This window comes from Petromyzon marinus, chromosome 3 (assembly GCF_048934315.1).
Source record: "Petromyzon marinus isolate PM22_M1 ecotype Great Lakes invasive population chromosome 3, UKy_Petmar_22M1.pri1.0, whole genome shotgun sequence".
In the NCBI taxonomy this organism is placed as follows: Eukaryota; Metazoa; Chordata; class Hyperoartia; order Petromyzontiformes; family Petromyzontidae; genus Petromyzon; species Petromyzon marinus.
In genome coordinates this window covers 15143087-15170474 of record NC_133669.1, presented here as the reverse complement: position 1 = coordinate 15170474, position 27388 = coordinate 15143087, and the positions used below count along the sequence as shown (strand labels likewise).

Sequence of the window (27388 nt, the reverse complement as noted above, 5' to 3'; positions counted from 1 at the left end):
CATGTGCAGGTTACAGACCTGCAGTAACCAAAAACTGCAGGATGATCCAGAACATGACTTTGAACTCGGGAAGTCAGATGACGAGATAGACGAGCCGTTTGATGAGTGACACAGGGTGGTGATTCTGATTGTATTACTGCGGTAGTAGTAGTAGTATACATTGATGCACAGTATGGTGATTCTGGACTTGGTTACCCTTGTTAACACCATCTAAGTACACACAGAGCTTGATAAAAAATAATGTAGCCTTCTTCACATATACCCATCACTAACGATATATATGGGATTACATGTATCATTGACTAAGTATATGTGAATGTTCATCATATTCAAGTAGTTCCCTACCTGTGTTTTCATTGTGTATTTAAATCAACAAAGCCCAGTTTGTAACCTACCTGGCTTCGGTCTAGGTAGTCTTTCAGTAATAATGCCCATTTCATCGTTCCGGACGCCTGTCATAGGGTATGGGTATAAAAGTCATGGTAACTACAACTGCCACTTCGCAAAGGTTATCATATCAGAATATGTCCCACACACATTGAGGATTACAAAAATCATACTAGACTTTGCCACCTCAGGTGGTACCAATAAGTGTGTTTTATTGGTCTGGGCCCATTGGCTATTCTGTTTGGCTAGACGAGGGGTCGGCAACCTGTGGCTCTGGATTCGCATGCGGCTCGTTAAAGACTGCTTCGTGACGTTATTCACATTCATTGCAGCTCTTGAAATATTGAGGACAATAAAAAAATAGCCTTTCGAGTTACGTAAATGTTGATTCCGACCCCTAAGCTTGACAGAGGTAACTTGGTGCGGCGTAGGCTAGAGATGGAAGATTATGCAGCACAACGTTGCAAACAATCAATGTTGGGACAATGTTGGCACGTGGTTGGAACCGCTGGACCAACATTGGCCAAATGTTCCATGTGTATGGGGAAATGAGCAGGACAAGCAGTGCGGCTGTCAGTTGACCCCAATTCCAATGACCTCATGCCAGCGAGCCTTCGACACTTTAAGCGGCCTCAGGGTGCACCTAGCCAGGTTAAAATTATTTGGGTGACATGACCATCACGTAGTGTTAATTGGCAGTGATTGTGTTGGAATGTGGTTGGCCAGGTTCTTAACACTGTTCTAGGACCTGGGCCCCTGAGTTGTTATTCCTGGCCACGGCTAACATCAGTGGCCTGTGAACCGATCTTGGACCTCTCCTAGGTCAGGTCAGTTTCTAATGAGCACATGGTGAAAAGTAATTATGAACGTATCATTTATTGTATGTAATGTGCATCACAAGTAAATAATATAGCCTTATACGCATGTATTTCCCTGATGATTGTTATTATTTTCTGAAGTATTATCATGAGATAAATAGATTTTGCTTGATGAATATATGCATTGTGACTAGCTTATGAAACATTTAAAAGTTATACGTTATAAACACGGTTTTATGATTGTTTACTCACTTATAGACTACATAAAGGTAAAGTGATTATTATATAAAGTTATTATCAAACTGGAATCGTGAAATGTGAAACCGATTAGCGGAAATATTAGGTTTTGGTAAATGATGAAAATCTGGAGAGAAACAATGAGCACGTAACCGGCGAAATCTTGATACAAAATAAGAGTAGATCATCGATTATCCAGCGTGCGATATTCCGTCTTCCAACATGATCCGCCGATCCGGCAAAACCGGAATGCCATCGGGGCAATCGCAGGAAAACTGCTCCAAAGGCTTTAAGGGGCCGTCCATAGTTGACGTCACGCGATTTTTGACGATTTTTGACCCCCTCCCCCCTCGTCACACGGCGTCACAAAAAGTCAGACCCCCCTCAAATATGACGTCACAAAGCTCTGCCCCCCCCCCCCCAAAAAAAAACATGCTTCAAATCGCTTTAAGCTATTGTCATTGTAGTGCGTATTTAATGCGGCGCTGCACTCTGATGTTGTAAAAGAAAACATTTATTAAAAAGTCTATTTAATTAAGTAGAACGTGTTGTCTATTTTTATTTAATGATGTGACGTCACGTTTCTCACCCCCCCCAGGTGCGTGACGCCATTGATGGACGGCCCCTAACCAGTCTGGCGTTCGGCACCACGTGCGTGACAAAAAAAAGTATCTACGCTTGAATCTTGATTTGAAGCTTTCGTGACTGCAGGAATCCATACTCTTTGGTTCTTTCGGTAAAGTCACGTAGGTAGAAATACAATAAAATAAGGAAATAAAGTTAAATTAAACAAATCACGCTTGATTTCAGCGTCAAAGATTCTATACAGTACGCTATACACTACATACGACTTAAAAACATTTGAAAATACTTGCACGTAGATAATACATGTTTCATGACTTAATAATAACGAATTAAAACTGCACAAGTCCGGCGATCGTGAAACACATCAAGTTGTTGAAACAAGAGCGCCTTAAAAGCAATGTGTTCGATTACGTTAGCGAACAATATACAATCACAGTCGGATTCAGACTGCGGAGTCTTAGAGATTGGAGTGGTCAGTACAGGACAGGAAATACAGTAACTTTTTACAGGATATTTATTTGTATGTTTAATAATGCCAATTTCCTATCGTTAGCAAATTCAAAGCCCCAAAAAAACCAGAAACGCAACACCTAAAAACACAATGTCATGCTCGAATGTGCAAAAAAAACTATTCTAAATAACGACGCGATTATTCGGCGTTTTAAAAAATCCGGTGCTCCCATTCCTCCCCCCCCCTAAGCCGCCGGGATAATCGATGATCTCCTGTGTATGTGTATAAAGACACGTGTTCGATCAAGTTATTATTTTCATCACGCTCATCATTATTGCAGCTTGATTATTCTCCATGGGCGGGGCCTCTGTGGGGGATACGCGCGGTGCGTAGACACGCCGACATGTACCCACTTAGTCCAGGCCATGTTACCGATCCACGTTTTCGGGGGGAGGCATGAGCCAAAACGTCGCCTCTTATATAATTGTCGCTTTAAAACAGCGTCATCGGCGAACGTTATGTGTACGATTTGAATTATACTTCGAGGCAGAAAGAGGAACGCGTGTATTCGAGAACTTACCCATTTTAAATTGACATCGCTATGACTTTCGAGAAAAAATGAGACTGGTTTGAGCGGGACATTTCGCAAGATGAAAAGGGGGATTGATGGCGCATGAGGCAACACCGAACGACGGTAAACACGAGCTCGGGATGCGCACGTGTCCGCGGGGGAGAGAAGGCGGGCGGGCGGGCGGGGGACGGGTCACGAGAGGTAAACGCGGTGAATAAAATCGCGGTGCATTCTCACTCGGCGCGCTCTCGACCTCTTTCGCAAGAGCTCCCTGCCCTCTGTAACAATCGCGGCAGCCTCCACCACGACCACCACCACCGCCTTCACCACCACCACCACCACGCACATCGCAAGCGACGGCAGCAGCAGCAGCAGCAGCGACCACACGACTCCCAGCCGCTCTCTTGACATCCATAACCATCTTCTTTCAACGTCGACAACCGACCAAGAGCTCCCAGCGACATGAGGCTGCTGCTCTCCCCCGCCGTCTCTCTGCCGCCGCTGCTGCTGCTGACGCTGACGCTGCTGCTGGACCGCTCCTGCGCGTCGTCTGGTAAAGAATTTAGTTTAAATCGATAAACAAAAGCACCCGTTCGTACTGTACTTAAAATAACACTGCGACTTTCGGCTTTCGCGATTAAATACACGGCGGGGGTTGGGGAGTGGAGGTGGTGGTGGGGGTACGCCGATACGTGGTTTGCTTTGAACGCGCCGGTAAATGAGTGTCAAATATTGGTGCAAGTGGTGGTGAAAATTCCACATTGGTGTGGCCGGGGTCGGCTGAGTTCGTAAGGGAAACACGAGGCGAGATGCGACGACATTGGGGGGTGCTCAACCCCGAGCTGTTGAAGGTCGAGGTGATGCAACGCGCTTAGTTTGTGTACGAACACGGCATACAGTGGTGGTGCAACACAGACAACACGGGCCGCCTCTTATTGAAGCACACTTGAGCCTGTTCCTGACGATTTTCACTCACCTGGCCCTTCATTTAACCCCTGTAAATCTGATGTGTTGCGGTGTTGTTAACGGGTCTCCTCCACAATATACAGTACTTAGCCGGGCCGCCGCAGTTATATTTATCCAGACTTTACAAACATGCTCCTCCTGTATTGAACAAGAGACACCGCCACAATGTCCATTATTTAACCTCGACTTTAACCTGAGTTATGAGCATCTCACGCGAGCCCTTGCCCAGATTCCCACGTGCCATATTAACCGGACTCTGACCTGTTTATTTGGCCAGGGACCGGTTAAATAAATACACAACCACGTGAATGATAATGTAGGATTATAAGAAAAGGGGGAATAAGGGTCCAAGATATAATGTGACTAAATACTGTAAATGCAGTAGTCTGGTTAAAATACCATATGGGATTCTGATTAAAGGCGTACAGACCAGATTAAAGTCTATTGAAATGAATTAACATGTGGGGAGTGATTAAATGAAAGGACCAATTGAGAGTGATTAATTAAATTTCGGAGCAAGTCTGGTTGATGCCTCCCGAGAGTTTGGTTAATTAAAATAGTCATGGAAAAGACGTATTAACCCAAATCAGATTAGAGTGGTTAATCGAAGGACCGGCTGATAATCTGAGTAAATGAGAACTTGATCAGAGAGAAGTATTCATAAATATTGGTGTGTTTGCGAGTCTTGTTAAATAACGAACCACGCATGTGTAAAAGCAACTTACATTTAAGGACCGTGTAAGAGAGACTGATTTAATGAGGGACCGATTGAGAGTGATTAAATAGATAACATTTCTTGCAAGCAAGTCCTTTAACCACGTAATTTCATTTCTTCAAATAAAGCACGGCGATAGAAGCTTCTACCCAATAGGCTATGTTGTATACATGGTCATATCATTTGAAAGAAGTGGGGACCTGGTTTAATAAAGACCCATTTGAGACCCCAAAACCACATTTACCCATCTGTGTATGGGTTTATGTGTATGGGTGTATGTGTACACATGTTTGGCTTGTGTACACGGGGGGCTTTACTTGGTGATATGTGCGTGGGTTCTGTTACATCTACATGTGTGTTGTTTAGCCTCATACGTCTTGTTTTTCAGTATTTTGTGTATACGTATTGTAATTACATATTTGTGTGCACATGTGAAGGCATTTACATATGCAATGATCTCACTTGCAATGGGACACGTGGGAAAGCTGCAGTCTCACAGAGAGAGCTAATACTTTGGTAGAATGTACTATGTAAAATACGTGTTTTGTATCTTTACGTGCTTACATGTTGGAATCTGTTACAGTACTTATTGAATCCAGCCATTAATGTGTTCTTAACTGCTCATGTATGAAAGTTACATTGTCTTTGTTTACATGCATACATACACACACTTGTTGAAACTTAGGAAACATTTGAAAACTAGAATTCTTTCCCAAGTGGGCTCTTGCCTGCTCATAAAGGTCGCCATTGCACGTGGGCGTGCACACATGACTGTATAGTAACGAAACAACTTTAAGCACAAGGTGCCCTTCAGAAAATTGGTCTAGATTGTTTGCATGCCTGACCTAGTTACATCCATCCACCACTGTTTTAGACAGGTGGGGAGCCGATTGAGTTTAATGATATCGCTTGCATGGGACACATGGGAAAAGCTGCAGTCTCACAGAGAGAGAGCTAATAATTTGGTAGAATGTATAAGCGTCTTAAGTTTCATGTTTGTGGATGGGGGTATTGGATATAATCTCACGTTCCAATGTAAAACATATCGATTGTATTTTGTGTATGTGATTGACTTATTGTATCTTTGTGTGACTGTCCAATTGAGGTGCTCACCTGTTGCAAAAGGTTGTACTGTTACTGCAGCTGCCTGGCAAATTCTTCTGGGGCATTATTAGTCTTTGTAACCGGGTTGTGCTGTGGCAGAGTATTTATGGTCTGCCACAGCACAAGCTTTTTTGGCACCTGGACCACTCCGTCGAAGAAAACAATTCTGCGGACCACCCAGCCACCTCCCACCCCTGATGACAAAACACATTCACTTATCTCTAAATACCAGTAATACAAAACGATTCATATTTCCGGAACATAATCTTTTTTCAACGCAGCTATAAGGTTTTTTTTAGGGGGGGGGGCGCATTTAGATCTTATGGTTAGAGTAGTTTAAGCAGGGTAGTTTGCTGAATTAAAATTTTTTAAGTTAAATATAAGTTAAATATTGCCATTCTTTCTGGATCAACTAGCATTTGTATCACCCCGCGGACTATCTGGAGGACTCTTCTTCTTTGGTTCTTTCGGTAAAGTCACGTAGAATGAGAATAAAATAATAAATTGAAACGTCGTGAGAATATTATTGTGTTATTTTATTTTATTAATTTATTATTTTATTCTCATTCTACGTGACTTTACCGAAAGAACCAAATAAGATGAATCCTTGCAGTCACGAAAGCTTTAAATCGAAATTTATCTGGAGGACTGTCGCAGACTACTGGTGGTATGGGCGTACACTTTGAGAACCACTGCTGTAAAGTATTTCTACGAACAAGAGTCGATTTGTTGCATCGCTTGGTTACCGTCTCCCAAAGTCACACTGTGAACTATAGTCTGCCACTTGTGAAGCAAGGAGGCACAACATCTGGTTGAGGTAGAGAATGTTCGTTGTGGGCCATTGTGTCAAGGACAGGTCGAATCGCTGTTGTGTTGGGTCTGCAACATAGTTTTTGTTGTGGATCTCAGCACGGTTCCACTACGCTGCCCCTCCGTCTGTTTTTTGTGCACAGAAGGTCGATTCGTTGAGGGCCATTGCATGGTGGTCCCAGAGTGAATTATGGCCTGTAAGACCTGGACAGGGAGTGTTCTAGAGTCGACTGATGTGTCAATTGGCCCTTCTTCAGAGCACAACAGAAGATGATGGAGAGAGACCGTTGGATATCGCACTTTGTACTCTGGGTCTTTGTTTAAGATAGAAACGTTTTAAGAAAGTTGACGTGAATTATTTATGTATGTGCAGTTTTCTTGGAGTTGCCTTTGAATTGCTACCTGGTTTGAAATTATATTCTTTTGGGTCTTTCGGTAAAGCCACGTAGATAGAAAAAATAAATAAAAATAATATCACGACGTTTCGATCGCAACACAAGCAATCGTCAAATTGATGAGGAAACTTTTTTGAAATTACCAAACGTGAATGTGGAAAGAACTACATCATGGGGAACACAAGTTATTCGAGAACTGGACATCTTTATTTTGAATGAGCTGTTTGGTGGAGGCGAATCAAGCTGTACATCAGTAGTATCTGATTCTGATGTGTAATGCTACTTGCTAGTCAGTTATAGAGCATTATTCATTGTAGAGAAGCAGTGGTGCCGTTTAGAGTAAAGTTTACATTCGGACAGTACTCTAGGTTTACAGCCTTTTGTTTTCTTGGGTTGCAATACTCGTCGAAGTTTATTTGGTTTAAGACTCGGGCCTTCCACCTCTTCTTCGTGGTGATGATCAGTGGCTCGGATTAAACTGTACAGTACTACTGTACACTAATATATTTGTATTGTTATGCATGTATATTGAACTTCGTTTGCGCCGTACGTAGCCAACCGTGCTGATCGGAGGTGCGGAGGGGGGATTTAATTATTCATAAGTGTTAATTACACACGTTCCATACTGCTATTGGTGTAAATCTAATTAAACTTAAGCGATAATTAATACATTATTTCCTTTTCCGGGCTTGCCTATCTCCCTCAATAACCAGAAAGCCTCTTCCCCCCTCAATTAGTCTGGCTTTGTGATGTTTTCAATGTATACATTTTAAGGGAAAATTACAATTAAATTGTAGACTCTATCTTCTGTTGGGTGGATTGTTAGTAGTGGACTACATGGTATAAGTGGACTTAGTACCAAAAAAATCGGAATCCGTTGTGGGAATAAAATGAGGACCTGAGTTTCATTGTTTACCACAGCTAACAGTGGCGCGTGAACTCTGAACCGGTCCTGGGCCCCATTTTCACCAAACCACACTCTGCAGTGTGTTGAGGTTTGATTAAACTATAACTGACATGGTTTGAGGGAAGCCCTCTGACAGCAACTGACTGACAAAGAGCTGTACATGTATTATTATTGAGAGAGACCCATCGTTAGATGCATTGAGAGATGAACAAGGAGAGAGAACCCGGATGGGAATCCATTAACCTGACACCCTTGATTCTTCACTTGCCTGGTTATATTTACCAGCCACTGGGGGCCTCACTAATCTGGCTGAGTGTAAAGGTTAAACGGCAGAATATGGCTGCAGCGTGTTCCATTGCTCATCCACTTTCTTGCTCGCCCACTCATTCGCCTACTTGCGCTTACCGACCCATTTGCTCATTGCCTACTTGTCCGCCTGCCTGATCACTCGTCCACTCCCTTGCCCTGTCACTCTCCCGTGTCCATCTGCTGTCTTTTTAGTTTTTTTCCTCTCGCAGGTTGCCTTATGGGGGAGATTGAGCTCTTCTATGCTTAAAGGCTACCAACAATGATGAACACTATACTCTTTGGTTTTATTCGGTAAAGTCACGTAGGTAAAATAAAAGAAAACAATTAAATCACGACGTTTCGGAGGCAACACAAGCTTCCGTCTTCAGGTGGAATAGTCACAGCAGAAAATCTGTGTTAAGTACTGTGACTATTCCACCTGAAGACGGAAGCTTGTGTTGCCTCCGAAACGTCGTGATTTAATTGTTTTATTTTACCTACGTGGCTTTACCGAATAAAACCAAAGAGTATGAATCCTTGCTGTCACGAAAGCTTCAAATCTAGAAAGATGAACACTGCCTCACGCTCGTGAGATGCGTTGACTTTGAATTGACCTCTTAGCATGCTTTGATTCATAAAGGTTTTTTGGGTTAGATGGCGTAAATATAAATTTGTCGTGAACTCGCCACCACCCTACAGCCAATTACTACTATAATAAGCCAAGAATGTGTGTCCCGCGTGTGACGTCAATCCACGAGGCCCACCCCCCCCCCCCCCACGTGACGTCACTTTTCATGAGGCCTACTCCCCCTCATTAATATTAACGAGTGGGTGGATTTTAACACTAACGGGTGTATATTGCAGTAAATCTGAAATATTCAATTGAAAAATTGTTCAGCTCATGATTATTGAGGTGGGGGGGTTGCCCCATGTGGAGTGACGTCACCCGCTCATGATTATTAATGAGGGGAGGGGTGCGGCATGTGGAGTGCGCGACCTTGTGCGTTGTGTGAATTTCTACGCGGCATGAATATTAATGAAGGCAGGGCAGGCCTCTTTTGCAGTGACGTCACATACGGATGTAGCACTGTGCTGCGTATATTTATTTTTTACAGTCACTTCCTGTAAAGAAACGTCATATTTGAAGCGACTTTGCGTAATAAATTATTTAATTTAGCTCGACCTTCTGCGTTAATGTAAAAATCCACCCACGAATATTAATGAAGGGGGGTGGTGGGCTTCATGTGGAGGGACGTCACGCGGGGGGGGGGGGGTGGGCCTCGTGGAGTGACGTCACGTGCGGGACACACACACACCGGTGTAATGGAGAGTAAACCCACAACACTTACAATTTGAGTACGACGTTTCACTTGTGATTACAACCAGCTTCATCAGGCGATTTGGTGGAAAGCCTAACTGTTAATCTTCTTGGTTCTTTCGGTAAAGTCACGTAGAATGGAAATAAAATAATACAAATAAAACATAATCAAATAAAATTCTCACGACGTTTCGGCCACAACACAAGTAGCCTTCTTCAGGTGAAGGAACACAACTGTCGGGATGACAGTGCTTCAAAATGTTTTTTATTGCTGTGGTTTTCCCACCTGATGATGATTTCTTGTGTTGCAATCGAAACGTCGTGATTCATTTTATTTCTAACTACGTGACTTTACCAAAATAACCAAAGAGGATGTATTCCTGCAGTCATGAAAGCTTCAAATAAAGCATGCTTTGCTTTGTATAGTTGGCTATGTACATCTCAGATGAAAATTAAAATTATATGAATACGTTGGTCTTCTTTGCCCCTTTTATTGTCAGCTTTGCTTCTCATTCTGATCGTTGCCAGATTTACGGCATTCTTCTGCTTAAAGCTAATGCTCACCGTATCCTCTTTGACCTTGGCTGCCGTTGTGGCTGGTAAATGTTAGATATTTTCTCGTTTTTTGCATGGAAATTAACATTGCGAGTACTTGGGGTTTAAGCAGTATAAATTTGTAGTGAGTCCAACCGAGTCGCAGACGTTGTCTTGGGAGCAACACTATTTATTCAATAAATCAACATAACACAACCTACACTTGGGTGTTGAATGCTCATCTAGCCACGCTACGGCAGAACTAGACACGGTTTGCTATCCCGGCCCGGACCACAAGCTGGGTCCCGGACAGCGTGGCTAGAGGCTTTACCCGATGTGAATCTTCATCACCAGCCACACGAAGAACCCCGAGCCCCTCACGGGGCCCCCGTTATTATTGGCCTGGGCTGGGGCTGGCTCTGCCCCTCGCCCCGCCCACCTTCCAGATCTCTCGAGCTCTTTCCCGAAGGCTCCTTAGAGCTCCTTTATACCACGTGACCGCCCAGCGGCCCCCGTCGACCGGTGGCCCCCCTCCATTATCATCCGGTCACATGTCGACAGGTCAACCAGCGTATCATGCCCCAACGTAACCCTGGCTGGCTGACACTCGCTCTCTCACCGGGAGCCCACACCGCACACTTTACGTGGTGCCTCCGCGCTGACCAGCGCTCACCCAAGCCCCGCTAGGGCTGTTACTACGCCCAGTAAGCGGGCTACACAATGCCAACACATTATCCGCCGTGGCTTCGTAAGCCCGGCACCGCACAGTGACATTCACAGTCACTACACATTTAAAGACATTCAGCATTTCATAACAAAGGAGAGAACCTGATGGTTAAGAGCACATGATGGTGCACTTCACTCACAATCACACAGCTCGTATGCGCTAGAGGATTAAAGCAAAGTAACTTATTTATATTTTTCTGTTGGAATTAACTATTCCCAGCTTTTCTAGCGATTAGTGTGGTGAAAATACTTATCTGAGAGGGCCAATCTGAAAAAGTTTGTACAAAATCCTGACAGTGGTAAAATGAATGTCCAGCCTGTTGCGACTGCCTTGTTCGGCCTGGCTGTAGAAAACCCAGAGGAGTTCTTTAAAGTAGTTTTTTCACTGAATCATTAAACACATCTCATTAATGTTTGTCTTTGTATTTGTTACATCCAGTTATTTCAAAGGTCACCTATTCATTATTCAAGGTGGTGGAGCTGACTGGCAGTTCTTGCTGACACCTCCAAACCAGCGACCACAAAATAAAACCTGTATTATGGATAAATGGGAAGGAATAATTTAGTAACTCGTGGGGAAAAATTTCATTTTAAGAAAATAAGATTAACTTTTTGCTGGCTTTTAAGCCAACGCATATAAGGGATTTGGTTTAGGCCCTGGGTGTGAATGTTTAATGAGGTTTGTAGTGGCGATGTTGGAGCCAGAACGTGTTATTGAGGTTTATCATGACATTACACATGTAGCCATAATCTGTTCATTTAATAGTAATACTAAATACTTGCATTTATATTGCACCCAGAAGTAACTAAATGTCTCGGAGAGCAGTTTTTAGCTGAGAGGTGTATTAGTTATTTAATGTAGTCAAATTATGCATATACTATTGTAATGTAACATTTAGATTAATGGAGCAAACAAAACTATACAAATGAGACGGGAAACAAATAATAGATAGTTTAATTAAATCGGGACCCTGATTTCAAACAATCAAATCGTGGGGTGAATCTTTTAAGTTCATAGTTGGCACTTGGCCAACACCTTGAATACCTAGGTTCAGGCCCAGGGTCTGGGTGTCTCACAGGAGGTACATAACGTCCATGTATGGGCACAAAGCCAGCAACGGCTAAGATTGTAAGTTTGAGTCCTGGGTGTTGGGGCATGGCGTGTTGACGTGAACTGCGCACGATGAAGCCGCTAACTCTTACGTTTGCATGTCTCAGCCGGTCATTGTTGGGTTCCACTCCAGACAAAACTGCTCACCTCATGGTGTGGCCTGGGTTTAACTGGAGCACTGGAACCATCTGCCGTGCGAGTCACGCGCGTGTGTCATTGGGTGCTCTGCTATTGGGGGCACCGATCGTACTTTCATCTCCTAATGACATTTGCGTCACTAGCCTATTCATGGAACCGAGAACAGAATGTAATAATTTTTAAGAAACTGCTGGTTACGCGTGTATTGGTGTGTGTGCGTGTCTCTGGGGGCTCGTAGTGGTCCGATATGGGCGCTGAGCCAACACCATTGTTCCGAGTTGAATTCCCATGGCTTGGTCTCTCATGGGGCTCAATGGTTGTGTTGAGATGCACCTCTGAGCTTCTTTATTTAGGTACGAGGTCAGGGTGTTTCTTAGAAGGTTCAAAATGGTTTGGAGCGTTGAGCTCGCATGTTTTAAGATGTGGGTTTTTATTCAAGCATCAGGCTTTCTTGCTCAAGTATCAATGCTGATCTGGCACTGCTGAGGTCAAATCCAGGCAGCACCTTGTGATTAAACCGAGTCCTCAAGTACTGTATAGCAAGTTAAAAGTCTCCATCTGGGCTCCAATGACTGTAGAAAAAAAAGTCATGAAGTTAAATTTTATTTTTAAATGGCCAAAATTCCAGTTCTCAGAATAACATTATTGGTTTGACTGTCATGTGACAAACTTCCCTCCTATTTAGAGAAAGTGGGAAGTGCTGCCCTCTACTCTCGACCAGAGATCACTTGAAGAGATCTCAGAAGTAGCTCTGTGATATCCACTTATGTTGGCCATTCTCCAACACGAATGTCTGCACTGCTCTGTGAGAGATATGATGGGATACTTTGGCACAATTGGAATACATTTGGGGAAACATTACAGATGCTAAATATGGCCGAGAGGTGGGTAAGACATGACAATACAGCAACGGATTCTTGAATCTATCTGCGTGGAATTTTTATTGTTACTCCTTCATATGTGTGGGTTTTCTTTCGATACTCTGCTTCCCACAAGCCAAACATTCATTAATGGAATTGGCCAAACATATCAATGCAGAATGAAAATAAGTCTTGTGAATCATTGAGGTTTTCAAGAGTACTTAAAGGGAATCATTAATATGGCTGTGTGGAGATTGATACCAGAGAAAAAACCTCTGTGATCCTTTGTTCAAACTCGGCCAGATTGCCTGTTTTAGGGGGTCCGTAATGCCCATTGGAGCACTGAGGCAGCACCTCCAGTGGCATGAATTCAGATCGTGTAATGCAGGCAGTCATGCATGCGCGGTACTGACCTTGCTATTCACTCGTGTGCCATGCCTGCATCAATAGACACTCGTTAACAAACAGCAGTGTAATCAGGCTGGCAAAAATGCCTTTGTATTTGTGTGTGAGAGGGCAGATGTGCGTGTTTGTGTGAGTGTGTGTGAGTGTACATGTGAGCGGTAGTGTCGCGGTTAGCGTGTTGCGCTACGAAGCTGGTGATCCGAGTTAGATTCCCGCTCACGGTCAACATCAGTTATGATTATCTGAACCGGTTCTGGGCCTCCCCTAGGTCGACTCAGCCTCAAATGAGTACCTGGTGCGGTGTGTAAACATCGCCACTGGGGAGACAGGCGATCGGGTGTGGTCCTGGCCCCCCACCCCCTCGTGTGCCGTTCCAGCCTTAATAGGTACTCGCTAACAGCACTTGCCCCAACATGCTATTCAGGTTATATGGGGGATCTTTGCCTTTGTACATGTGGGAACTAGCATTTCGGAATGAGAGAGGTGTGTAGTAGGATCTGTTTGTGTGTCAGAGTGCCTTAATAGGTGCTTGCTAATACCGCTTGCCTCTGGTTTGTCGGGTTCGTGCGTGTCCACATATTTGCATGTATTTTTTGCGAGTTTGTCTTTGCATGTGCACGTGTGTGGTTTCTGTGTGAGGAGCATCGGTTAGTGTACAGTGCTATGAACTCGGTAATGAGTTTTTATTCCTAGGCCAACTCAGCCTTAAATGAGTGCCGAGTGTGGTTTGTAAACTTCAGCACTGGGGAAACAGAAGGCAGCCAATTGTGAAACTGGCCACACTAGCACTTCTTACACCATGCTGACCTGAATGGGTTCTAACATAATAGCACTACGTCTTGTCAAAACGGTTTAATGGCTGGGAGAGAGAGAGTTTATCTCTAATTATATTATCTGTAATTTTGTGTGTAAGTACAAGTGTGCGTTCCTTTACCTGTTTTTGTGTAGACACGTTCTTAAGTCTGTATCTGCATGTCCATGTATGAGTATTTGCGCATGTTTCTACGCGTGTGTGTGTGTGCCTGCCTCGATGCTTGTGTTTACGTGTATGCATGCCTGTGCATGTACATGTTGCGTTTGAGTGTTCACGTGTTTTGTGATGTGACTGATAAATATCCTGCTGTGCAATACAGTTACATACATATGTCCGGGCAGTCCTCTACTTATGAATGGGTTACGTTCCTGAGACCTTTTGGTAAATCGATTTGTCTGTATCTCGGAACTCGATCTTTAATTGTTTATACGGTCGTCAGTGTTACAAAATGTGTTATGGTTCAACAAAAAAGGGATGCACTGTTGAACAAGAAAAAATATTGTACATAGGCATGTAATCCTATTTTAAATACTTAATAGTAAATAAAAACATAAAATAAAGTAACATGAAAAAATAGTTTTATTTTCACTTGCCCTTTGGTCCTGATGATGGCTTGCTTGTTGGAAAAGGGTCATGCATCAAACAGGTTGCTGGGACTCATTACATCTCACGGAGGATCCCTCCGCCAAACAAAATAGTTCCACGGTTCAGTTCGTAAGTAAGACCGAACGTACGCAAGTCAGATGGTTAAAAATAATAACAAGTTATGGCGGTTTGTTCATAAGTGCGGATGTTCATAAGTGAGATGCACGAATCTCGGGGACTGCCTGTACACTTTATAAACAAGTGTACACATTTACAAACACAAAGACATATACACACGCATACACCATAATGCATGGAGGTGTGTGTCACATGTTGCTAATATTCTCCCCCACTCTTGTTTTGCCGCAGTGCTGAGTGAACCAAATGAGGTGGTCATAATGAACAAGACGATCGTGCTAAGCTGCACCCTGGAGGGCAATGAGGTTGTGAATTCGTGGCGCTGGGAGAAGGATGGCCATACCCTGGATGCAAAGAACTCCAATCTGGTTTCCCGAACCTTGACTCACACGTACGCTACCCCACACCTCCAACCATCTGACCCCTTCTGACCCCTAACCTTTAACCTAAATTGTGAACCTCATGTTTGTGACCCTCCATCTCCGATTATCACCCTCTTATTTTATCCTATACCCCTTTTGTATAATGAATTGTATGCATCCTCTTCTGATCCTCCAGATTTCTTTGCTGACCTTTAAACTGTATTCTGGACATTTCGTCTGCAGTGGTGAAATATACATCTTGATTGATTCCCCAAGCTCATAATATATTTTTTTACCTCGTAAAAATACTAATAATTAACTAGTTAAAACAAATTCTAGTTTCCTCCTTTATGGGGAAACAGTCTTGTCTGATGTAAGCCTAATTCATCGTGACAATGCTAAGTGATGGAGCTCAGCTGGGGGGGGAGGTATTGTAATTATATACTCGATTGGTAATCAGTCAAATCACTGCACCTGAAATGAGTTAAATGATGCCGTCACATCACCCTGCTGCTCTATTTAAGACCGGGAGCAAGTGAGGGCTTTACCATTCTGGAAAATTGCCCGATGATGCTGGATGTAATTACCAGCGAAACGTCGTACTCAAACAGTAAATGTTGTGGATTCACTCTTCCACACACTGGTTGGCTAAAGTAGTGAACTAATTGTCTTTTGTCAACGTGACACTTTTTTTTGCTGATTGTCCGTGTCGAGTGGTGGAGGGTTACGACACATTTATAAATAACGCGATCTAACCCAAAAACCTTTATTATGAATAATATTGGTCGCGAAAGCCTACGTGTTAAACTGTGTTCAGCTCCAATTTGAGAGCTCAGTGTGCCTCCTCTTCCCTGTGTATGTGGTGAGATCCTTATCTCCATTCATGCACACACGCGACTATACATATTACTCTGTAGCTTACATAGCAAGTCGTCTCACACCGTGACGATGAACGCGTTGTACGGTGATTTCTGCAGGTTGTAAGGAAATGATTTAAAACAAAACACTTAACTTCTTGCATTGACAGCGACGGCAAGGTAAGTTTGAACTCGTGTGTCATTTTTGGATGGGTGGTGCTCATTGCTGTTGGTAAATGTTTGACATTTTGATGAAAGGAGCTATTCGATCGATAGAACAATCATTGTAGACCTCGAACTTAAAACTTTCGTAACTCCGGGAATTCATATTCTTTGGTTCTTTCGGTAAAGTCACGTGACTTTACCGAAAGAACAAAAGAACACTAGACTTCCCACAAAGCAGTACCTGTTTTATAGACCATGGAGGAATGATGGGTCTTGTTGACCTGCAAGTGGAATTAACTCGAGACCTCGCGATTGTGGGTTGAGTCTTATAAACACAGCGCTGTTGGCCTAGATGACAATCAGATGGTGGTGGCATAATGGGTGAAAGGTTTAATGGTTTTCCCTTCCAAAATGAATGGTGCATATGCCATCAACAAGCTAGCAAGCTTGTCAATTAATGGAGCCTGCATTGTGTTTGGGGAGTTATAATGAAGAAACTCAAACACGCATAGAAGCGAAAACACATGAACACCCACGTGATTTTGTTCTGATGGAGTTAACTTACAACACATTTAAATGAAAGTATTTTATTGCCAAACATACAACCAAACAACAATCCATATCAGGCACTGGTATTGATTGGTAAGCTGCGTGATGAGTTTTGTAGTGATTTATTCATAGGATTTGTTGTTTCTATGAAAAATGTTGTGTCCTTGAATAGACAAGATATACCATTTCCTGAGCATAGAAATACGTAGCTTAGTGGCACCTTTAAACATAACAAACTTAGAGTTTAAAATAAAAAAACGTAATCAACTTGAGATGGATGCATGGGATAGGAATAAGTAGCCCCGCGTGTCTGGTTGCACTGACATTTATCCCCTCCGTGAATGGCCCCTGATGAGCGTGGGTATTTGTGAGTGCGTGGATTTCATTAGCGAGACGGGGGGGGGGGGTGGGGGGGGGGAATGTCAAGGAGGGAGGCCTGGCCATTTTAGCACATGCCATCCTATGCATCGTGACCGCACGCCACGTGTCACCGCGTCGTATATCACTACACTTCGCATGGGGTCATGCAGTGAGACGGTAATGTGTCATATGAGATATGGGTTCTGTTGAAAGAGGCATTGATTTATAATTATCATCAGTCCTTGTCTCTCCACTTCTGGATGAAGGCATCTTCACGCCTTTGCCGTCCTGTGTGCTATGATGCCACAACCCGTATCACCTCAACGTGTGAAATTATCTCACGGTGCCATCTTTACGGTAGTTTTCCTCTCTATCTTACTTTGCTTCCTCTTGGTCTGCATTCCATCACAAGATGGGTATTGTGTGGAATGAGTTCAGACCTCTAAATTGTATGAGACAAAGTTTGTGCCCACAAAGATGCAAGTTATATATTGAATTAGTCGAAAGTTTTGTTCTGGATGGAACAGTATTTTTGTGTTGAATGACATAAGGGCCCTGTGGTTATTGTATGAGTGTTTTGAGGCACTCATGATTAAACCATTTTCTCAAGTTTAGGGAGTTTATGGTCACAAATGGGTCACTAATTACACAAGCCATAATAAAATGTGTATTTTTTTTCATTAATCCATCACGGTTCCAACTAGGAGTATAAAACGTTGAATTTTTCTTATACAGTAACACTTTTCAGGGCATAAGTTCACCTTGTAGTGTGAATAGCAAGGCTATTGAAATTAGTTTAGAATTAGTTCCGTGATTTAACCTTTAAAATGCTTATTTAAGGCATGTAACAATGCATATGTAGTGAGTCAAACTGAGTCGCAGACGTTCTTCTTCAGAGGCAACACATTTATCACACAACACTATATACAGTGAGGGAAAAGAGTATTTGATCCCCTGCTGATTGTGTACGTTTGCCCACTGACAAAGAAATGATCAGTCTATAATTTTAACGGTAGGTTTATTTGAACAGTGAGAGACAGAATTAACGAGAAAATCCAGAAAAACGCATGTCAAAAATGTTATAAATTGATTTGCATTTTAATGAGAGAAATAAGTATTTGACCCCCTCTCAATCAGAAAGATTTCTGGCTCCCAGGTGTCTTTTATACAGGTAACCAGCTGAGATTAGGAGCACACTCTTAAAGGGAGTGCTCCTAATCTCAGCTTGTTACCTGTATAAAAGACACCTCTCCACAGATGCAATCAATCAGATTCCAAACTCTCCACCATGGCCAAGACCAAAGAGCTCTCCAAGGATGTCCTGGACAAGATTGTAGACCTACACAAGGCTGGAATGGGCTACAAGACCATTGCCAAGTAGCTTGGTGAGAAGGTGACAACAGTTGGTGCAATTATTTGCAAATGGAAGAAACACATAAGAACTGTCAATCTCCCTCGGCCTGGGGCTCCATGCAAGATCTCACCTCGTGGAGTTGCAATGATCATGAGAACGGTGAGGAATCAGCCCAGAACTACACGGGGGGATCTTGTCAATGATCTCAAGACAGCTGGGACCATAGTCACCAAGAAAACAATTGGTAACGCACTACGCCGTGAAGGACTGAAATCCTGCAGCGCCCGCAAGGTCCCCCTGCTCAAGAAAGCACATATACATGCCCATCTGAAGTTTGCCAATGAACATCTGAATGATTCGGAGGACAACTGGGTGAAAGTGTTGTGGTCAGATGAGACCAAAATGGAGCTCTTTGGCATCAACTCAACTCACTGTGTTTGGAGGAAGAGGAATGCTGCCTATGACCCCAAGAACACCATCCCCACCATCAAACATGGAGATGGAAACATTATGTTTTGGGGGTGTTTTTCTGCGAAGGGGACAGGACAACTTCACCGCATCAAAGGGACGATGGACGGGGCCATGTACCGTCAAATCTTGGGTGAGAACCTCCTTCCTTCAGCCAGGGCATTGAAAATGGGTCGTGGATGGGTATTCCAGCATGGCAATGACCCAAAACACACGACCAAGGCAACAAAGGAGTGGCTCAAGAAGAAACACATTAAGGTCCTGGAGTTGCCTAACCAGTCTCCAGACCTTAATCCCCTAGAAAATCTGTGGAGGGAGCTGAAGGTTCGAGTTGCCAAACGTCAGCCTCGAAACCTTAATGACTTGGAGAAGCGCTGCAAAGAGGAGTGGGACAAAATCCCTCCTGAGATGTGTGCAAACCTGGTGGCCAACTACAAGAAACGTCTGACCTCTGTGATTGCCAACAAGGATTTTGCCACCAAGTACTAGGTCATGTTTTGCAAGGGGTCAAATACTTATTTCCCTCATTAAAATGCAAATCAATTTATAACATTTTTGACATGTGTTTTTCTGGATTTTTTTTGTTCTGTCTCTCACTGTTCAAATAAACCTACCATTAAAATTATAGACTGATCATTTCTTTGTCAGTGGGCAAACGTACAAAATCAGCAGGGGATCAAATACTTTTTTTCCTCACTGTATATATAGATACAGCCTAGGGTGGTGACCACCCAGCTAACTACACTACGATACAGGAGTTATGGCTACGACGGACCGGACCCATACTCGGGTCCCGAGCCACGTGTTGGTGCCTCTTCAGATGTAGAACGTGGAGCTTCCAGCTTGCAGAACGAAGCGACCCCGGTCCCTCCCAGGGACCCACCTTATATCCTCCCGGGTCGGGGCCGGCTCCGCCCTTGGCCCCGTCCACCTTCGAGAGCGTTCTCGCTCCCTCTCGAGAGCTCTCCCCGGACACGTGATCACCCCCTAGCCCCCCCCCCACCTGGGGGCCTCTCAGTGGACACTCCAAATCACTTGCCTTCGGGGTTAACCAGAGTGCCATGGCCTGGGGCAACCCTGTCCCTGGGCTGACACTCTCCCACTCCCTCCTGTTTGAGCCCGCACTGCACATTATGCGTGGTGCTCTCGCTATCCCAGCGCTCACCAAGCCCTGCTAGGGCTGGTACTACACCCACCTACAGGGCGTACGCGATGACGGTGCATCGCACGCCGTGCTCTGTTAGAGCCGGCATCACTCTAACACACACGATGCTGTCCACGACGTAAGTACATCGCACGGCCTGGCCCTCCAGGGCCGGCACCACACAGTGATATCCCCAATGTCACTACACATACATTCATCATGAAGGAACACTGCTACTTGCGGCCGTGAGACATGCAATGAATGTTTTGTGAAAGAAGCGGTAAAATCATTGCCATATGCTGCTTGTATCCATCAGTAGGTTTCCATACAAAGTACATGTTGCAAAAAAACACTGGCAACAGAATCTGCCCACAACACCCTCTGTCAACATGGATAATGGAGGTTTCTCCAAAATTATGGATGAAAACATTCACCGAGAACCGATTTTTTTCCCCACCGCCTCCCTACAGACATGACTCACTGCCTTGTCCATAGATACAGTACACAGGTTCCCTCTCTAGGTTGTTTGTCTGCTATGCGCGTGTAAGAATCAGGGGCTCTGACCCCTCGCCTCTCTCATCCATTCCCCAATCCATAAAGGGCAACTGACAAGTTTCATCGCCAAAAATAACTGCAAATGGGTCGTGCCAGGTCTGAGAGGGCTGGGATTGATGTGGGGCAGAGGCGGAGAACAATCTTGGAGACCCGCCCCAGCACGAAATGACGTGCAGACTGACAAGGGCCTCTGGTGTGTGTGTGTTGGCACGCGAGATAGCACTCGCACACACCAGCAATGGCACGTGCTGACACTAGATTAGTCATAAAGTCGTTGACGCTCGCCTCACTAGATCTTTTGTTATTTGCATATTAATTTATACCAAAGATGTTTGGTTGACTCTGAATAACTTAATAGCAATGAAGTAATCAGTTAGAATTGAATAATTACACTTGAATAACACTTACAAAAATCACACCCACTGAATGAATTGAGTCACCATTAGTGATAGGAAGAAGGCTGAGGCTCACTGGATGTCGAATTCTCAAGATAATTTTCTCATGGGATTGAGGAATGTTTCTTGTGAATTACAAATGCACAGGGTGACTAAAAGCATGGGTTTGCCGATTTCCATACAATGCATAACCATATCGCTTTAGATTTGCGAGTGTACACATGCGCAGGGCAGCACTGCTGAGTCACCCCGCGTGACCATCCACCGCATGACCACCACCGTTACGTGAATGGTCTTTTGTACCCCGTAGAGTTGTCCCATGTATGCTAAGGGGTACACGTGCTGCAGGTTTGGAACCAATTTATCAACACCCAAGCCGACTTGCATATCTATGCCCTCCGACTCTCGTACAAACGCAACATATTAGAGTGTGTGCGAGCACATTCATCGTATTTATGAGCACGTTAAGCATATTTTTCATTTTGGGTTTTTATTATCTTCATCTGCAGGATAAAATATCGTCGTTCCCCCACTTGTTGTCATCAGATATCAGATCCCATGTTGTAATGTCAGGCCAGGAAGGGGACACCCATAGAGCCACTTTAATTGGTGTGTTTTCATCAACAGACCTTGGTCGCTTATCTCACGACGGTGGTCCCTCATACTCGACCAAGGGTGTTTGCCGTGGTGTCAGTCTGTTGATATATTTACACATTTTAGTCACGCGAGATGGGCAAGGATGAATGAGGTCGGGGTTTTCCAAACCTCTGTCCTCTTCACCCCTCATGACCCCCCATGGTGCATTAGTCCTTGTTTCCCAGTTTTCTCCATTTAAATACAAATTAATTTTTAATACACTGCACGCCTGTGATTTAAGTGTATTTAGCGGGGTTGTAGTGCTTTCTGTTTAAATTAAGGTAGACATGTTGCGTGCGTGCATGTGTGTCTGTGTACAAGTCTGTCCGAAGTGTTGCAGGGAGGATCCTGGATTTGAAATGACACACTCTTAAATCACATCAGGTGTGAGCAACGTGTAATGATGTAATTTGTAATTGAATCTAGATTTGAATGCACAAGATTGCTAAATATTGAAAGGTGGCTCATGGTGGGTAAAAATCACTGGCATTGTGGAAATCATAAATTAAGTAAAAAGCAAAATATATGCGATGGAGTTTTTTAAACAAGATTATTATTGGCAGAGCTGAGACCGGTATACTCACTGTGCTTAAGAATAGATTTCATCATGAGTGCCTGGTGCCCGGATTCAAACCCTGCATGGTCAGGGTGGTACCGGCTCTGTGTACCCGACATGACCCTAATTGAGATTTTTTGACCACGAGGCTGCTTCACTGTGTCTGTTTCTTGCCGGTTCTCATCCAGCATCGAGAAGCCGGTGACGTCGGATGCGGGCTCTTACCACTGCGTCTTCAAGACCGACAGTGGCGAGAAGGATTCATTCATCATCGTCTCCAGTGGGTCTCATTCTGCCCCCTCGACCCCAACCTGAACCCAGACACCAGCATAACTCTGTCTTTGGCGAGTCCCATGCATTCCCAAACCGTAAATCCCTGTCCATAGTGAGCCCCATCCATACCCAAAACCTAGCCTGAGCCCTCATTCTGAGTGTCCCTTTTGAGTTGTGTCCTAAAAGGAACCTTAAATCTGAATCCTTAACCTTACCCCTGAACCTGAACTTAAACGACAAGTAAATGTTGAGAGTTTCTGGAACTTGCGGTTGTCGTCGCTCTGTCTATTCCCCTAGCTGAGCCCAAGATCGCTCCGCACAAGAAGCACCACGAGAGCCGCACGGATGGGGAGACTGCACGGATCAAGTGCATCGCCTCGGGCTTCCCAGCTTTCAACTGGACCTGGTTCCACACGGTCAACGGGGTCCTCAACGTGCGTCCACCACATCACTCAACCACACGCACGTCCACACAACCACCTCGTAACGGTGCATCTCCTCTTGGTCTATCTTCTCATCCTCCTCCATCATCTACTTGTGCTCTTCCACCACGTACCGTATTTCACCTACTGTTTGGTTTTATTCGGTCAAGTCACGTAGATAAAATAAAATCAAACAAAATAAGGGAGGTTAAAGGGGGGGGGGAGGAGTCAGAAAGGGGGCGTGGGTGGGTGTGAGGGCTGAGACAAAAGTGGAAGGCAGTGGTGGACTGCCAACAACTACGGAGGTCAAGGGGTGGGGGGAGGAGTCAGAAAGGGGGGTGGGTGGGTGGGAGGGCTGAGACAAAAGTGGAAGGCAGTGGTGGACTGCCAACAACTGCGGAGGTTAAGGGGGGGGAGGGAGGAGTCAGAAAGGGGGCGTGTGTTGGCAGTCCACCACTGCCTTCCACTTTTGTCTCAGCCCTCACACCCACCCACGCCCCCCTTTCTGACTCCTCCCTCCCCCCTTAACCTAGATATAAACCCGATCGTCTCAGAGCTGTGTACTCTACACAGATCTTTTGCTGTGACTATTCCACCTGAAGACGGAAGCTTGTGTTGCCTCCGAAACGTCGTGATTTAATTGTTTTCTTTAATTTTATTTTACCTACGTGACTTGACCGAATAAAACCAAAGAGTATGAATCCTTGCAGTCACGAAAGCTTCAAATCTAGAAGTATTTCACCTGTTGGACAATCTCCATCCACCTGACCAACGGTAATACAGCCAAGCCCCGTGCTGGTCCATCACTTGATGATCAATCAGTCTTGTAGACCATCTCCTCATGGTTCAACAACTGGTGGTTTATCTATGCCTTCCACCTTCCCACTTGTTCACCTCTCCTGTTGTCCTCCATTGGGCACAGATCCACTCGCCCCCACCCCAGTGGTTCAGTGAATTGCCACTTATAGAGGGTCTCCATTGCACTGAAAACTTTATTCCTTTTACATCATGTGTACCGCATATTTCTGAATGTAATTTTTTTTTATAAATCCCAAATATCCCACATATCCGAATATGTGATTCAATTGCACACATAGCAGGCATGGGTATTTTATTTTGATCACCATCTGATCTGTCACTAGATTTGTCAAACGGCAATAAAGTCCCATAATAATCTGTTCGTAGCCACATGTGGGATGTTCGAAGCAACGCGCTCCCATGTTACCAAAGTAGCGTTTTGTTGACTACACTTTTTGGTTAAATTAATGTCGTGTTGATGTTTTGCTGTATTTTTGATACGTGTATGGCGGTGTTGTGATATGTTGATGTGGTGATGTGTACAGCTGGTGCAGAATGGCACGGACAGGCGGGAGGTTTACACCCATGGGAACTACACGATACTGACCATCACCACTGTCGAAAGTGGCAAAGATGAGGGGAACTACACCTGCCGGGTACCACCATCATCAACACCACCTCTATTACAACCATAAATACCGTCGTCACCATCACAGTCATCAACATCATTACCAGCATCACCTCCAACACCATCGCCACGATCAACACCATCATTACCACTACCATCGCCACTCTACACCATCGTTACCACTACTATCAACACCACCATCACCCTCATCACCAACATCGTCACCATCGCTACGATCAACATGCCCCAATGTGCCCCTGTGTCTCCAGGCTTCAAACTCTGTGGGCAGTGATGAGGCGGTGATGGCTGTGCGAATCCACAGCCGCATGGCATCTGTGTGGATCTTCCTGGGGCTCGTTGTAGAGGTGATTGTGCTGATCTCCATCATCTTCATCTACGAGAAGCGCACCACTAAGAAGGAAGTTGTCATCCAGGGTGAGACATGGGGACATGAGGGCATTCGAAGCAAAGTGGGAAATTCACCTGTACCTTAATTTCAATGTTATGCTACGACGTGCGACGTATTGGTTAACAGTTTATTTACCTGTTTGTGTGCCTGTGTGTGTGTTCTCTGTTTGTATCTTCTTTTGTCTTGCCCATGCTGCTTGGAATTGTCAACCCTGCAGAGGATGAGCCCAAGCCGCTGTGAGTACCCACTTGTGACCTAGCCTTAGCTTAGCCTTAAACCCAAAGCCTAGCCCGACCCATTCACCTGTCCGTAACCCCAACCAAGACTTAACCCCAACCAAGACTTAAAAAATCACATAATAACATCAGATAATGTGATTCGATGCAGTGTAGGTCGTGTAGATGATGGTGTATTGTAAATTGCGTGGATTGTTTACATGAGATGGTCCAGATGCTGGAGTGTAGCTATCAGTAGTCTCTGATACAGAGGTAATGTGTATGGTGTGACATAGGTTTGAGTAGTTTACCGGTATATGTAGATTGTGTAGCGTATATAATGTTGATATAGGTATGTATAGATGGTGTAGTGCTAGTGAAATGGATTATATAGTACAGATGCTGGATATGTGATGTCTTGGATGATATGTAGATGGGGTATGGTGTTTATGATGCCGACATGATGTTCCTGTGTGGTTATATTTGTAGCTTGTCATTTTTTCGTGTCCCCTTGTCATCATGTCCCTGAGGCACCTGGTCCCTCTGTCTCATAGTCCTGTATATCTCGTGTCTCCATGGCCTCGTGTCTTATGTTTCATCTCGTTCCCCATATCGTGTCTTGTGTTCCCTGTGCCTCGTGTCTCATGCCCCTCTGTCTCATGCAGGAAGAGTGACATGCACAGCGAGAAGGAGGATGGTGTCCGCCAGCGAAACTGAGCACTCGGGCTGATGACGACACAACAAGGTGAGCAGACGAAGACACGGCCAGCAGCTTGGAGACTAGTGGAGGGGATGCAGGCAGAGAGAGGAGGGGAAAGGGGGTGGTAGTGTCTGGATCGTGGAGTGCGAAGCTTAATGGTCACTCTTGATGCAGATTTATTCACTGTTGCAAATTGAAAATAAATCACCCTGCTAGTAAGGTGGGGGGGCGGTACCAGCTTACCGAACCTATTAACACTGCCTGATGTAATGTTCTCCTATGACGTGTATGGGTTTACCTGTGGTTGTGATCGTGAGGGAGGATATTGCGATAGTGGGTGTCGCATTATCTCCTTGCGTGTCTGTGTGTGCAGATCTGTGCCCATCGCCCCATCACGAGTGCCAAAAAAGGAGACGAGACCACGCCGTTGTCTCGTCACAACTCCATGAAACAAGTTGTCAATTGAAGAGCATTTTCAAGCACATAAAATGTCCTTTACAGTGTAAATGTGTTCCTTTTTTAAAAGGGATTTTTAAAGTTTATTACTGTTTTTAAAACCTCTTTACAACCCCGTAACAGCCTTTAAGTGCAGCAGTTATGCCCTGCAGCCTGCCACAACCGTTGCCAAAAAGCGTAACGCCCTTTATAGGCAACACCATCATCCACAAGGTGGCCCACAATGGCCATGTCAGGGCAGCGAGTCGTCATCTCAGAGGGGCCTTGCTTTTCACATCCTTGTACTTGGTGTTTGTTAAATGGCTGAATGGCCCTTGCGTATGTCAAGTATGTCAACTAGCGCCTCTGAAACCCCGAGTTTAATCCCCGGTGCTTGGTGTCTGTTGATATGTGGCTGCCAATGCTGATTTTTGGAGGGTTTTGTTTGTGATTGTTTGTGTGTCAAAGTGATTGTAGCCCCCTTGTGTGCTGTTCTGGCCTTGGTAGATGCTCATTAGTAGCACTTGCCCAAAAAGTCTGTAATAATACGTGGCAAATAATTGTTCCTGCAAATGTATATAAGTGCAAGTGTTTTTTGAGTGCTGTATCTGTTTGTACGTGTATAAATATATACACACGAGTGTGGTACGTGTGAATGTACGTGTGAGCGTATGTATATGTATGCGTCTAGTAAAGGGCGTTATGTACGACCCCACTCATGTCGGGTTCGGGGGCTCTCAGCCCTGGGGAGGCTCCTCTCACCTCTTGGTGCCTCTTAAAGTTTGGTTAAATTTGTTTTAACGAGATGCCTTATCCAATTTAATCAGCCTTGCTCCTCGGGCACTCGTAATTCTATTTCTCTCCCTGCCTCCCTCATTGCCTGCATCTCCCTGCCTCTTCCCCTATCCTTGCCTGTCTCTCTCTACCTCTCCCGTACTCTTTGCCTCACTCAGCTTTTTCATCTTTCCCTCGTTCATCTCTCATTCCATCTCACCATATCTCCTTCTCACTTGTGCTTCGTTTTCTCCTTTCGTCAGTGTCTTTCCGTATTGCTTTTCTTAATCTCTGTTAATTTTTCCTGTTTCTAAATCCGTTTTCATCCACAAGTCTTGCTCTATTTATGTTCATCTCGTGTTTCATTTCTATCTCCAAGCTGCATGTATCTCACGGTCTCTTATTCCATCTCTGGAGTTACAGCTAGGAACTGGTAATCTCTGCTGACATGGGTGTGTGTCATCGTGTTG

The 27388-nt window shown here is 44.5% G+C and overlaps 1 protein-coding gene across 2 annotated transcripts; it reads left to right on the top strand.

Moving 5' to 3' along the window:
* Window positions 1–3033: 3033 nt before the first annotated feature.
* LOC116954879 (neuroplastin-like) lies at window positions 3034–26784 on the top strand. Of its 2 annotated transcripts, none has more exons than XM_032975697.2 (9): window positions 3034–3172; window positions 15095–15254; window positions 22453–22544; window positions 22835–22971; window positions 24303–24413; window positions 24655–24820; window positions 25012–25030; window positions 25675–25754; window positions 26083–26784. In XM_032975697.2, the coding sequence occupies exons 1-8, from the start codon at window positions 3145–3147 to the stop codon at window positions 25724–25726; spliced, it is 765 nt and encodes a 254-aa protein (XP_032831588.2). In that variant the 5' UTR covers window positions 3034–3144; the 3' UTR covers window positions 25727–25754; window positions 26083–26784. The 2 variants fall into 2 exon arrangements, with proteins under 2 accessions (XP_032831588.2, XP_032831578.2); XM_032975687.2 differs by lacking the exon at window positions 3034–3172 and adding an exon at window positions 3353–3602.
* The last annotated feature ends 604 nt before the right edge of the window (window positions 26785–27388 follow it).